General features: G+C 45.2%; 1 protein-coding gene across 1 annotated transcript; it reads right to left on the bottom strand.

Moving 5' to 3' along the window:
• Window positions 1-3,793: 3,793 nt before the first annotated feature.
• On the bottom strand, window positions 3,794-9,634 carry LOC146208655 (juvenile hormone acid O-methyltransferase-like). Its single transcript, XM_084587306.1, has 3 exons — window positions 9,007-9,634; window positions 6,216-6,381; window positions 3,794-4,975 (listed from the first exon to the last, which is right to left on the bottom strand). Exons 1-3 carry the CDS (start codon window positions 9,604-9,606, stop codon window positions 4,797-4,799), a joined length of 945 nt encoding a protein of 314 aa, XP_084443432.1. The 5' UTR covers window positions 9,607-9,634; the 3' UTR covers window positions 3,794-4,796.
• Between the last annotated feature and the right edge of the window lie 4,278 nt (window positions 9,635-13,912).

Below are 13,912 nucleotides of genomic sequence, written 5' to 3'. Positions count from 1 at the left end.
CGCCTCTCTCTCCTTCCTCTTTCGATCTCCACGGGCGTTGTCGTGCTTGCTTCTTGGGTCCCCTCACTCTCGGACACGGCTCTCAGCCCGTGTCCTCGGTCGAAGACACGGCCGACGCGTGCACGATATATTGGGCCGGAAGGGATGCCTCCGCGCTCGATAGTCCCTCTTGAGTGAAGTTTCGTTACAGCGGATGAAAAGGAGCAGGATCTAGCTAACCTTTTTAGCAAAAGGTAGCCAGAGGAGTCCTGCTCTGATTGGGCGTTGCTCTATCTTTCGTAGCTATACTCAAAAGGGGGAAGGTGTGGTATGCGGATTTTGCATTGCCACTTTTTTACTGAGACAGAGATAAAAAAAACTGAATGTTCTGATTTTTCCTTTTTCCACCTCTGAGTGCAGAGATTTTCTACGCTGATACAGACACATGAATGCATAATATTTGAGGCGAAAAAAAAAAAAAAAAAGGACTGAGATAGACTTGAAGATGCGAAAGATGCATGCGGAAGGCCGGGTCAAATTACTCAGCTCATGAAGTTCTTTTCCTTTCAATGACTCGTACCAAGCATACGCCATGCTGCTCGAAATCGTGAGATCATTATGAGAGAAGTCATTAAATTATTCTTAGTGATTTTATTCCACTCACTACAAACTCTACGCTAAAGCCTTGCTTGTACTGCTCTAATGCATGTTACGTCTACGTTCGCTTGATACATAGCACCTTTATTCCTCTAAGAAGTTGCGGATGCTTGGAAAAAAAAGATAGTTAACGCGGCATATAGTGCTGGAGATTAATTGCCGACGAGCGAGTGATGTATATATATGCTCAACAAACGCAAATGTTGTTGCCAGAGTGCTAAAAAGCCGTACATCGTCACGAAGACGATTAGATGATCTAGAACAAAATCGAGGCTAAGTCAAAAGAATAAAACACCTTGATGGTATTTATACTCCTCCTTCTCCCTGGAAAAAAAAAAGCGAGACGAAAAAAAAATCGAGAATATAGCGTCTTACTGTGACGCCCACCTGTATCTATGAATTATAACAAGTAATTATTGCGCAGAAAACTCCCGTGAGTTTCCTATATGCACACTTTTTAAAACACCACTGTGTAGGTAGCAAGCCAGAAATAATGCTGGCCAGGTGTACGTACAGCTTCAATTACACTTGTCTAGAGCGCTCGAACGTGCAATGCGGTTGAAGTAAATTGAAATTATAAGGTAGGTACTGACTTTAAAATAAAAGAGTTGAGCTTAAGCGCAGCTGCAAAATCATGGAACTGTTTATGCAAAACGGGAACAACCCTTGACAGAACAGCTGTGTTAAGATTTGGCATTGTATGATCCGCATCACATCACTCGAGCGCTCTAAACAATGTGATTGACTTTGTACGTCAAGTAAGGTAGGCTCTCTAGGATGTGCCTGGAATGGTCGCCTAGACGAAGGCTGTCATAATTTAGGAAGATGCTGGATGCGTCGCAAGTCTATCGCTGTCATTTGTAACTCCTGAAATATGCTAACTAAAAAATGGCTTGCTTTATTTTATTCACATTCTCCGGAGTTTTATACCTCACAAGTCTAATGCAATGTATTCCTTGTAAGCGTCCTCTTAATTCTACCGTCACTATACTGGGACACCAAACGTATTAAGGCGAAAGCCCTTCTTGGCTCATGGGTGGACAGGAAGTTTCTGCAGGAAATGTCAGCATGAATTGACACAAAGAAAAAGAAATATCCGTTTCCACCGGGAATCAAACCAATATCTATCCGGTGACCAGCCGAGCGTGCAAACTGCTACTCCACGCTGGACATGGTATTTATTACACGTGGATATGTACAGAAAGTGCTATGTACACAGGTTATTTACAAAGCACTCAGCCGTTGCTGAGCTGCACGACAGAAAACACAACTAAAAAGCAGGCGAATATAAAAACCGTGTCGCCAGCGGAAACCAGTCAGGTTGAAAATCATTTTCATCATAAGTGTCCCTAAGTTGCAGCGTCATTCTGCTAAAATGGATTCTAGGTGGAACAACAGGTTCAGCGTTGCGATCCGACATGCGTGTCTTCCACAAGCTATGAAGTCCAATAAGGAAAAACGTGTCATATGCAGGACTTGTAAGAAACAGATCGTAATTCTCCTTGTCTACCGTGAGGATAACAGTAGCGACGATAATGTCGCTGCAGTTAGTGATAATGATAATGATAGTAGTAGTTATGACAATGATGGTGCATTCAGCTGATAAGGATGGTAGTAGCGATGGTGGTGGTGATGATGCTGATACTCCGCTGAAGAATCGAGTAAAACAGAGCGAGACAAGACGGGACACGTGAAAGACAGACATATGCGCTTTTTCCTTCACGTGTCCCTCCTTGCCTCGCGCTGTTTTACTAGATTCTTTAACATGCACCAACCAGCCCGTATTCGCCTTCTTCTGGAATCTTATTCCACCTCAGATTTGTTCACAAAAATCACTCAACAGCGTTCTTAAGAACAAAGTATTAACTCTGTCGTGTTATGTTTCAGCTGGCATCCATCACGATCATAAAGCGGGCATTTCTTCGAGCCATACAAACCATTTTGAAGCGAAAAGCTTCACTAGGCTAGTCAACTCCGAGTCTCGCGTGTGCTCCGTCGTTAGAAACACATATAAAACCCAAGCCGTATGAACGTGCCTTAGTGACATATAGGGGTAACGTGAATGCTAGGTTCGGCAGGCTGAGTCTGACATAACCGTCCCACGTGAAACGAGAGACCCAAGTTAGCAGCTCCTGCCAGGGGACCACAGTCATGGACATGGACACGGCACACACCGACAAGCGGTTAGACCTGGCGTAGTATTTCTTTCGCAATAAAAGCCACAGCTGCGCGTGCGCAAGCCACGTGACGTCACAATAGAGGCGCAGGTGGTCGGAGCCGCCGCTGCCGCCGCAACCGCCGCCGCGACTCCGCCGATTGACCTTTAGCCGGTGCCGCGCGCTTTCACCGGGCTGTGTGTCTGTACAGAAGTGTAACGGTGATGATGATGTGGAATCGAAATAAAATTTAATCTTATGTGATGTACGACTGTAATCAATGTTTTACCGTGATGATAAGCCATGAGATATCTATAAAACGCAACCGTGAACAACAAGGTAAGCCACAACTACGCAAGGAACCACAAGCTAAGCCATGGCATTGCCGAAGCTTTTCGCTTCTGATATCCAGGCTTAACCAAGCTAAGCCACCACCAATTTTTTACGATTCATTCATCCAAGGGACTTTGGGGCCGGAATCTTCGTTCATTGCGGAAATATATTATCTTTATACTTTTTTACCGATACGTGCCTTAAATATAACGTTCTGCAGTCACATATATATAGTTGAAGGAGCAGCACCACATATTACTGATACGCTTCTTTTTTTCATTTCTTTGTGTAACATGTGGTGCTGCTCCTTCAATTTTTAATCCATGTCAGGTCTTTTCTGTCAGGCTTCATTGCTCTTCTTTATTTTTATTTGTTTGCAGTCTTGACTTCATGCTTTGTCACTTCATACATATCCCCGCTACTGGTTAGGGCGCTCGACTACTGTGGCCAGGGATGCGGGGTCGAGTCCCGGCCTCGGCGGCAGCTTTTCGATGGAGCCGAAAAGCAAGGCGCCCGTGTGCTGTGCGATGTCAGTGCACGTTAAAGAACCCCAGGTGGTCGAAATTTTCGGAGTCCTCCACAACGGCGTCTCTCATATAGCTGGAGTCGCTTTGGGACGTTAAACCTTACAAACCAATTGAACCTTCAGATATTTAGCTATTGTGACTCGTTGAACTGCATTTATTGCTGCTCACTTTACTTCGTGTTGTGCCCTGCTTTAACTTTGTCCTCATCTATATTTGTAAATTTTGCCTGTTTTTTTTTCCTTTTTTTTTATTTTTGCTGCTGCTTTTCGCACCATCTTCATATGTAACCAACTGATCTCTATGATGCCCTCGGGCCCCAGGGATAATATAGATAAGCTGTTTGCTCAGTTCAAGCATAAGGCTTGCTTGACGTTAAGCTGCATTCTTACGACGCTCATTTATCTTTTTTCGCTTTTTGCTGGTTATCAAGCCGTTCGTGCCAACTGCAATGACAGCTTTGATGGCGTAGTTCGACCTCTCACTGATTTCTCTCACAGTCGGCATATCAACTTGCTGCCCCTTCTCTCTATTTTTTTTTTTCCATGCTTATACACACGGACTGTGCTGTTTAATTTTGAACGGTGCATCGTGTATTCGGCGGCCTAGTCTGTAGTTGAAGGAAATTAAGCCCCGGTGGAAACAAACTACAGAAAATGTGTCTAGGAAGAATTGTTCTAGGAAGTTTGTGTACTACCGTACCGTTTTACGAATCAGCTCGACCTCGAGGGACTGTCTTAAATATTAGACCATGTAACTATAACAGGTCCAACTACAGTCTATCAACACCCATTCAAATGAGGAAATACTATAAAATTTGCCAGAATGTTTGCACGCTTCGCGCGACCCGCACAGTATTCATATAGTATACAGGTCCTATCTACTAGCGGTTTTCCTGCTAATAAGCAATCTGCGGAACTTTGCAGACTAACTACACACACTAATCGTGATATTAGTAGGCTTTGATTCAAGAGTTGTTTTGCATTCAATGGTTACGTTTCGAATGAATAAGATGCGGGAAGGCGACGCCACGCAGGAACCGGCGAGGAGGGCGTACGTCTTGAACGAGTAACGCTCAGGGAAGGCTCATTTTAATGCTAGCAGCGCCAAAATCACGGTGCGGTCAAGGAAAGTGCCTAGATGCGGCCTAGAAGTGGCCTAGACCGGGCTTCTGTGAGTGGACGACAATGACGCTATGCCTTAGGTCGCATCCATTGGGCGTGGCGATAGATGCTTTCAAGAGCAGCGACCGGCAGGCCTCGCGAAAGGCAGCGCGCTTATCCTCTGGCACCCCGGAGTCGAGCCTGAAGAATGGAATGTAGCAATCTGCAGAAGAAAAGAAAAGAAATGACAACGTGTGCTTTTGCTACGTGATGCTCGAAAATTAGCAGCCACTATTAAGAGTGCAAGCATGTGCAGCTTTCCTCGTGCAGACGCACGTGCACACGGTTATACGTGGCTGCATTGTGCCTCCTCTTAGAGTCCCCATGCAAGAGGATTCTGTCTAGCTCACGACTTACCTTTAGTCGACACCTCAGCGGAGCACACAGTTAGGTCCGCGCAGACGAGCAGTTTTCCCCTCTCAAACGTGGTGCCGGTGGTGGTCGATCGGAAATGACCCACGCTTGGCGTCATCCCAAAATTTACAGCCCAAGGGGTTTTCTTGCTGAGCCCCGTTATAATATCTAAGACTGATTTCTCGTCTCATGCGATAATGCGACTCGCAAGGAGCTCCGTAGCAGGTTTATAGGGGCTTTGTGGTGTATATTTTTGACAGAGGCTTACCTATAACTTGAGATTAAAATGCCCCATACGTCTCACTCTCGCGGGCGGTAACGGGCCCGTGGTCACACCGTGGGCGAAACACGCTTTTGCTATGCAGCCGTGTGGAAAAGTACTAGTACTGTCTCCTGAGGGATACCTGGCTTTAACAAAAAGTATATTAATCATTTCAGTCGCATCATCGATAAGAGTAAACAGAACATACGACCTCTCCAAGACGGCGTTAGTTTAAGGCATTATAACGGTTCCAGCTTGATTTCATGCCATTATTATTCTTTTTTTTTTTTCGTTCCTTTCGAACTGCGTCAGGAGCCCTACGCCTCCCGTTTCCTTTTGTTCGCGCACCCGAGCTATATAGCTATGAGGCGGCTACGGCTTCACTTCTGTATAGCGCTAAGAAAAAAATATTGAATCGGAATGGAATTTTCGCGTTGTATCAGCCCACGGATGATAAACAGCACAAGCATCCTCGGTACACGCGCCATGGATATACTTGAACATTGTGGTCGCATTAATTTTGAAATATCTACATCTGCAGCGGCTCTTGCGGAAATAAAGTCTTGGCTGCCCGACGCCTAGCTTTTTATCGCATATAGGCATGGATGTTTGTCCACACTACTGGGGACACAGACAAACAAGGCATTCTCCATTTTCCGTCCCCAAGTATTGGGGAAACAAATTGGCGGCACCGAGTCCGCGCCGGGGACTGTCACGTATACGGTACCCGAAATCTAAATCCATGCGTGGTGCGAATGACCCGGAATTGATCAGTCTGAAGACTTACCGAGCCAGCTGTCAACGTCGGGCATCGTCCAGTAGCTGTCGTACATTCGGCACGACAAAAGCTCGAGTCCGGCAGCAGAGGCCGCCTTTTCTTCGATGTACGCTATCTCACTCCGCGGTATGGGTGCGCTGTAGCAGAACCGCTGGGAGAGCAGCTTCTTCGGGTCCTACGAGGCAAGCGAAGAAACCCAAAAGGTACGCAATAGTCGAAGATACACTGAGCGACAGCACAAAGGCATTCGTGTGGGAAGGAAGCTCGTATTCGTATAGGAAGGAAAACAAGGGAAGAAACCATAGGAAGAAACCATAGGAAGAAACCAAATAGAAGCACTATTTCTGGTTTTGGTTGGACTGTAGATGCATAGAAAATTAATAGTTTCATGAATTTATGCTTGAAACAATGGAATAAAAAGTGCGAGAAACCAACCACGCACCGCAAGCGGGATTCGAACACGCAACCTCCGTCTCACCGGAGAGTGGGCCTTACCTGCGTCCTGAGGTGAGTAAGTAGCAACTGAGCAGTAACCGATGCCAAAAATATCGCGTGGATTGCCAGCCTCTCAATTGCCAGATCACCAATCAAAATCATGTCAAAAAGTGCTTTCGCACGCCTCAATCGGTTTAAGTTCAGTTAAACTGCAGCATTTTTTTTTTTTTTTTTCAGTTTCTAATCGATCAGCTGTCAAGAACAAATTGAAACTTATCCACAGATCTCCAAACCCAATCATACGAATTAAAAACCACAGCTATGCCCGTGATTCGTTGAGTTTCGGCGAGTGTTGGTTTCAGTCATATTTATGCCATAACGAGCCCCTCATTTTTTTATACTCTTTTTACACTTGTCTCATCGATCATAACGCTTAGTTATATTAAGAATATAGAAAAGCAGGTTGCCATAAACGTGAAGTAATGGTGCTGTGCTGTTGTTTGTCAAGAGTAATATTCCCACAGTCGTGCGTTAGTTTTGTGGCCTTCCCTCATAGGTGAGCGGCCGAACGTGTGTACAGGAACTGTAGACGTCCCGAGATTTCTTGCTCATTATTTTCATCATGAAGCGAGGAATAAGAGGGAGACAATGTCAGATTTTGTTAAGTCAAAAAAAAAAAGTGTTAGCTGTGGTGTCCTACGTTATTATTTTTTTTTTCTGCCTGGTATATGCTTAGGAAACGGGCATAATGAATTCGTGGCTTATAACCATTCGTTTTGGTACTCGCTACATCTTCCTTTTTCTACGCATTCACTGTTAATATTGCCGACATAATTATTGCACACATTACACAATTCACTTTGCATATGATGCTGTCAGTTACTCTCGCAAATGTTCTATTTAGCAGAAGTGTCCCTGGTATCTATCAACCTTTCCTCATATCATTCACAAGTGTTATTAAAATATCAAAACAGAACCTTCTGGAATGGGCAGGGGTACAATCTATCCTTTGCGTCGTACTGAACTGGTGTAGTAGCACACAGGATATATGCATTAGCACGATAAATACCCAATTACCATTACATATGGGGCAATGCGATAGCATATAGCAACCTGGCTGTGAGCTGGCATGCACGACCACACGTGCCGTGCATTGCCACATACACAATATGCATGATTGCACATACAGTGCACACATCGATCATTATCACCCTTGCTATTACACATTTCTTTTTCCGAAGGGGATAGGGATACCAACTAGAAGGAGACGAAATGGGCATTTACATCGCTCCACTTAGCCACCGCAGCAGCTGGCTCTTTCGTGTACCAAGGTCGCGGCGTAGTATTGTCGCGGAAATCACGTTAACTGCTTCTACGGAATAAAAATGACAAACGGCTTACGTATTTGCTGCATTAGAAATGCGAGCGATGCCATTAAAAAAAGAAAAAAAAGAAAACATTAATTGAGGAAAGCTACCAATTGACGAGCAAAAAAAAAAAAAAAGTGTATTTTTGACGTTAAACGTTTCGAACTGACTTGCCAAAAAGAAAATTTTAAAGCATGTTTTGCAATGTTGACAGGCTTCAATTAGATAATATAATGTTTGCCCTTAAAATCAAAAGGAACTTTTATTAGGTAATTTTAATTAATTAATAGTTTCGTCAGTGAAATCTGTCACGTGCATCTATAACGCCTTGCTGTACAATCCAGCTTCACCGACCGCACCGACTATCTCTCGTAGGGCTTAAAGTTACGATCTATAAAACAGTTAAAAAAAAAAGACTCCCTGTATAATCAAAAATCGAGTATTCTTATCAGCCTGTGGCTACCAAAGCCTGTGGCGGATAGAATAGTGATGATACGATTGTTGGCAGTAAAGAGAACGTCAACACTAGAAATTCAGTTGGATAGGGTCAAGCAGTACGCCGGAAGAATGCTGCCAATGAAAAAACGCGAAGTTTGTAGCATCGACGTATTTTGAAATTCTTGTCAGTCTTTAAAAACTCTTTACCCGTGGCAGCGGAAGAAAGCTCCAGTCGAATTCACTAGCTATTCTTTTAGTGTTCGCAGCATCATACGTGTCCCTCTCGCCCCGCCAGACCTTACAACATCTTCTCTAGAATAACATGCAGAGTGTTTAATCGTTCACTAAGGGAGAACATAAAGGACAAAACAGAGATGATACTTTCAACTTGCATGGCGACACATGAATCAAGCCTATTGCAGAGATCGTGAACCAACTTGTCAGTGAAAAGGTCTTACTTCTGTTTGCAACGTGTACCCACCCGAGTGTGTACCTGCATGACAGGAACACATCCTTAAAATTACACCTGGAACGCCACCAACCGTGCCCTAATTGCTCACCGGCAGAAGTGCCTTCCATTCTTCAGTGCAGGAAAGCTGGTACCACACATCTGTGATGGCGGCTCCCGTGAAAGACACCGCCATGAACTCCCCGCCGTCCTTCAGCGCCATGCAGATGTTACGGTAGGCACTCTCAAGGTCGTTCACGTAGTGGAAGGTCATGAACGAGTAGGCACGGTCGAACAGCTGGTACTTGTCCACGATGAGCCGAATATCACCGCGTTCGATGTCGAGGACGTCGTAGACTACAGCCGGATTGGTGTAGTTCTTGCGGGCGTACTCTACCATGGAGGCAGCTTTGTCCGTGGCAATGACACGGCGGCACTGACCCAGACGAGGCAGGAGGGCTTCCGTGACGAAGTTACCCGGTCCACAGCCAACGTCCAGACACTGGTAGTCAGCTTTAGCAGGTCGTCTGAACTTGACGCTGTCCAGGGCTCTGAGATTGTCCCGGTAGTTGTGCTCCTTCAGCCATATGAAGGTTCTCGGGTCGCGCTCTTTGACGACGTCAGTGGCTGGGAGGTTAGACGGTGGTGTGACTGCTATCCCTCTCAACGACCACGGTTTCAGCGGTGCACGTATTCCGGTAAGACGATTCATGGTGACGCCGTAAAGACAGGGTTAGCTATAGCAGTCCTATAATGATGCTCTTGGACTTAGTAGATGGACACAAAACTGAGCGAGATTTGCGCCACTGACAAGCTACGCTATTTCGTCTATTTCTGCTGCTATTTCTTCAACCGTTTCTTTTACATACGTGACTCACTTCTGTGATAATCCGATAAGTAGCTAGCTACGTATTGTCATGGTGCCTCTCGGCGCAAACGGTGGAGGTTGATAAAATGCGACATCACTACATCGATGTATGCTTGTTAAGAATGACAAGACGGACTCCCACTAGTTGTTATCGTTATTTATATCTCCAATATCCCTCACTCCCTCCCAAGGCTGGCTAGGTATAGGTATGATGCCTAATCAGCAACAAATGACAATGGGAAGATTAGAAAGTTAAAGAAATATAATACTCGTAGTTGTACATGCAATCAGATGGGAACAGTGAAAGCAACGTATTTTTTTAGCTCACTGAAAGAAAAAAAAAGGGGGCGGGGGAAAGAACACAAGACTCAGCACAAAAAAGAAAAATGAGAGAACGGAAGCTTTGATATGCATTTCATGCTAGAGTTTCTTGTTTAAATAGGTGTTTTGAGGCTTGTTTTGTGCGGTATGACAGTTTCCCAAACCATAGGTGTCGGAAGGCATCAAAAATACTACTGCGCATGGCGAATGACACTGTAAAGCTTATGAAAAAAAAAAAAATAATATCGATGTCTTCAACTAACCAACACACCACTTACTTATAAGCAAAATTTAGCAAATTGGTTTCGCCGCAAGAATGACGGCGTCATTCCGGCAGCATTATGCTTTGCAGGGAAGCCTGCTCAATGGGCGAGGGTTTTTTTTTTTTTTTTTTTTTTTTTGTCAGTTATTGGCACAACTATTTCCGTGCGGCGAGCACTTTTAATACGGAAAAAGGGAGATTTGTACCCAAAGAAACCCATGTACTTACTTCATTATTCGTTAGGGGAAAAGCTATAACATCTCGACGACGTGTCGATTTACGAGGATTGCTGCAGACGTAAAACTGCTCGTGAATTATTCCAACACAAACACGCGAACCGAAGCGTAATGTACCTTTCATTGATGAACTAGCAGTTTTAAAGAAACATTTTGTAAGCTTTTTTTCGTTTTTTGTTTTTACACCGTTGCTAAGAACGTTCATGTAATTGTTTGTTTGCTTTTTGGGAGATCACTGCAGTCGTCACCTTATGAAATACGTAGGCGAATTTACGCACTGCATGATGTCTTGGCGTTCCTAACGTCCGCAGCTCAGCGTAACGTATGTCCCGGATTTCATTTCCAGCAAGAAACAAGTTATTTTTCTTTGTTTTTTTTTTTATGTTTGTTTCCTAGCAGCAGCGTGTTAACTAGTGTGTGCTGAAATTTAAGTGTAAAATAACAAAATACAAGTGGTTGGAATTAATTCCAACTCTTCCGAAAACGCCTAACTCTGGCTTCACTAGAGTAACTTACCTCGTTTTTGTCGCCATCCTCGAGCATTCTGATGGTGGTGCGTCGATACTCACCTCCGTTGGTGCGCAGCGGAGGAAAAAGAAATTCACTGGTGATGATTGCATTAATGCGACAGGGCGCGCGTTAGAGATACGCTAATGGTGTGTGGACGAAGTGCAATGACTTAGACTGTTGAGACAATTAAAGTGATTGCTAAAAAATAATTTTATTTGCATATGCAGACTAAAGCTTCTTGCATTTAAGGGCGATCGATTTGATCAATACGAGGTTTCCTTTACATAAGAGTCTTTCGCTATACCCCAGTCTTCCGTCTTCGGTCCCTCCCGGCTCTCCCCTACAAGATGAAAGGAGGATATACCTTTTTTCTTTTTGTCACCTGCTCACCATGACATGTGCCTCGTCCTTATACCAACCATGGTAGGCTGCAGAGGCCTCTGTGGCCATCATCGCTGTCACAGTGACAGGGGACTCTTGTTTTTCTGCCGCCCGCGCTGGGTGGCAGGCGATAAGGTTTCAGAGCCACGGCTTGGTAAGTTGCGCAGGCTTCACAACTAAGACGGGTTTTTGTAGCGAAAGCTACACTACTGTAGGTTTTCAAGCCGTCGGGGTGGCACCATGGCACCGTGGCACCGTGGCACCGTGGCACCAAGGCACCGTAGCACCATGGCCCCATCGCACCGTGGCGCCGTAGCAGGAGCTGCCAACTTGGGTCTCTCATTTCTCATGGTAGGTCAGACGGTATGTCAGAATCGGCTTGCCAGGACCCTGTTATTCACGTTACCCCTATAGGCCACTAAGTCACGTTCATATACGTAGCTTGGTTAAAGCGGGGCTTTATATGTGGGCTGGATAGCCTACGCTATCACGTCATACCCTTAAAGGCGGAGCTTAAGTGTCCCCCATATTTAGATGCAATAAACGCCTTTACCACCACCACCTAAAACGCTGGTGAACTTTGAAGCGTTCAATGGTTGTGATGGTTGTGTTCGATGCAACGCTCGGTAGCCCGCAGCCAAAGCTCTCTCTCTACACTCGGTTCAGCAGCGTTGAACCAGTGCAATTTTTTTTCTTTTTGAAACGGTGAACGGCTTATTGTTAACTTAATAAAATGCTAACATTTTAAGTAAGATAATCGAATGGAGCGCGCCGAGCTGATGGGCAAAGTGTCTGGATCGGGAAGCACAGAAGAGGGACGACTACATGCAAGACCTGAGGAGATTGTGCTGAAACCGGGTTAGCCTTAACATTCGTTACGCGGATATTTGCGCAAGTAGCGAATAATCACGCAAATGTGGGATTCGTATTCGATTCGGTTTAACCTCAGTCGATGCGCATTCGATTCGTTTTCAACATCGATATAACAAATTCCAAGAGAATGCGGATTTACTCGGTGTATCAAAAATTTCATATCCAAAAAACTGTAGCAGACAAGCTTATCAGCAACCTAGGAGTAAGAACACATTGCATCCACGCTAGGTGCGCCCTTCTTGCAATACAGTGGTGCCTCTTGACTTGCAGGCAAGGTACTGCTCACTGGGCTTTACAAGGCCTAATCTTTCACATGGAAGACCCATAGGCAGATGCTTTAGAACTAGCCACTATCTGTTATGAAATGTGTAATTCTGTGGCCAGTGTGATATCAATAGAATGAGATCATTATATAAAGTTACAGCTGGTTTCCCCAACACCTGCCGCAGTGACGCGTGCAAAGCATGCCAGACGAGAACTGCTGTTAGGTGTCATTTTGGCAGCTTGGCTTCACTGCATGACTGCGATATAATGTGAAAAAGTAGTAAGAAACATTGAAGGCTGCATAAAAATAGAACGAGATTATTATATAAATTGGTTTCTCCAACACCTGTGGTAGTGATGCCAGCAAAGCATGCCAGACAAAAACGGCCAGGTCTCATTTTGGTAGGTTGGCTTTGCCGCATAACTGCAACGCAATGTGAAAAAGCAGCAGCAGAGACAGAAGGATACATCAAGTGGAAATGGAAGATGGGGCCGCCCAGCCAACAAATCAGCCCGAGTATTCGAAGAGTGCAATTAGGAGAAGCGCCGCTTACAGGTATGCGGCGCGCTGTTCAATATACAGGTGTGCACGGGCTGAACTTCTGAGCCCTTTCCTGAGCCCGGATCCTATGCTACCGACAGAAACCCGGCACCGCCCAACACTGGGAAAGCCCGAGCCCGGCACGACCTTGTGTTCAGACTTAGGTCCCGGGCCCAGCAGAGCCGAACCTGCTGTTATTGGAGTTGAAGCGACAGTACAGGATATGCACAGGATTGTAATGGTAAGTAATTATGAAAAACAAGTTATCTATTCATGAAGCTTGACCATTGATGTGCGGCGCTCCTGCAATATGAGTCCGGTAGCGCGGAAGTTTCTTTCGCTACTGTAACTGGCGGCTCGAATGACATACTTTCTTGGCAAGAAGCTCAAGATTTGGACACGCGAAATTTTTCTTCTCCAAAACTGCGCTAGCTGGAGCTCTGAGCAAAAGGTTAATTCTGTCACCAAATACTTTGCGAACTCGCCTCGCTCACCGTGGGCTTTTCACGGCACCGGCAAGGAGTGGCCACCTAATTTTCTGGGCCGAGAATTAACGGGCAACTCAAGCGTAGCGCGGATGTTTTGACTAACACTGTGTATGTCCCGCTTCCAGCGACACTGTATCGAGGATGGGAGCACGCCACAACAGAGACGCGCGAGAGGCGAAGTCATGGCACCAGTCTCTAAGCAAATAAATAAACATCTGCGTTGGTCGAAACTATATAGCCCTCAAGCGGCCCTCCTGTTCAACTCGAGACGGTT

The sequence above is a fragment of the Amblyomma maculatum genome, chromosome 1, assembly GCF_055883805.1.
Source record: "Amblyomma maculatum isolate TAMU_Amacu chromosome 1, ASM5588380v1, whole genome shotgun sequence".
In the NCBI taxonomy this organism is placed as follows: domain Eukaryota; kingdom Metazoa; phylum Arthropoda; class Arachnida; order Ixodida; family Ixodidae; genus Amblyomma; species Amblyomma maculatum.
The sequence above is the reverse complement of the archived record's forward strand: the minus strand, read 5'-3'. Positions and strand labels throughout refer to the sequence as shown.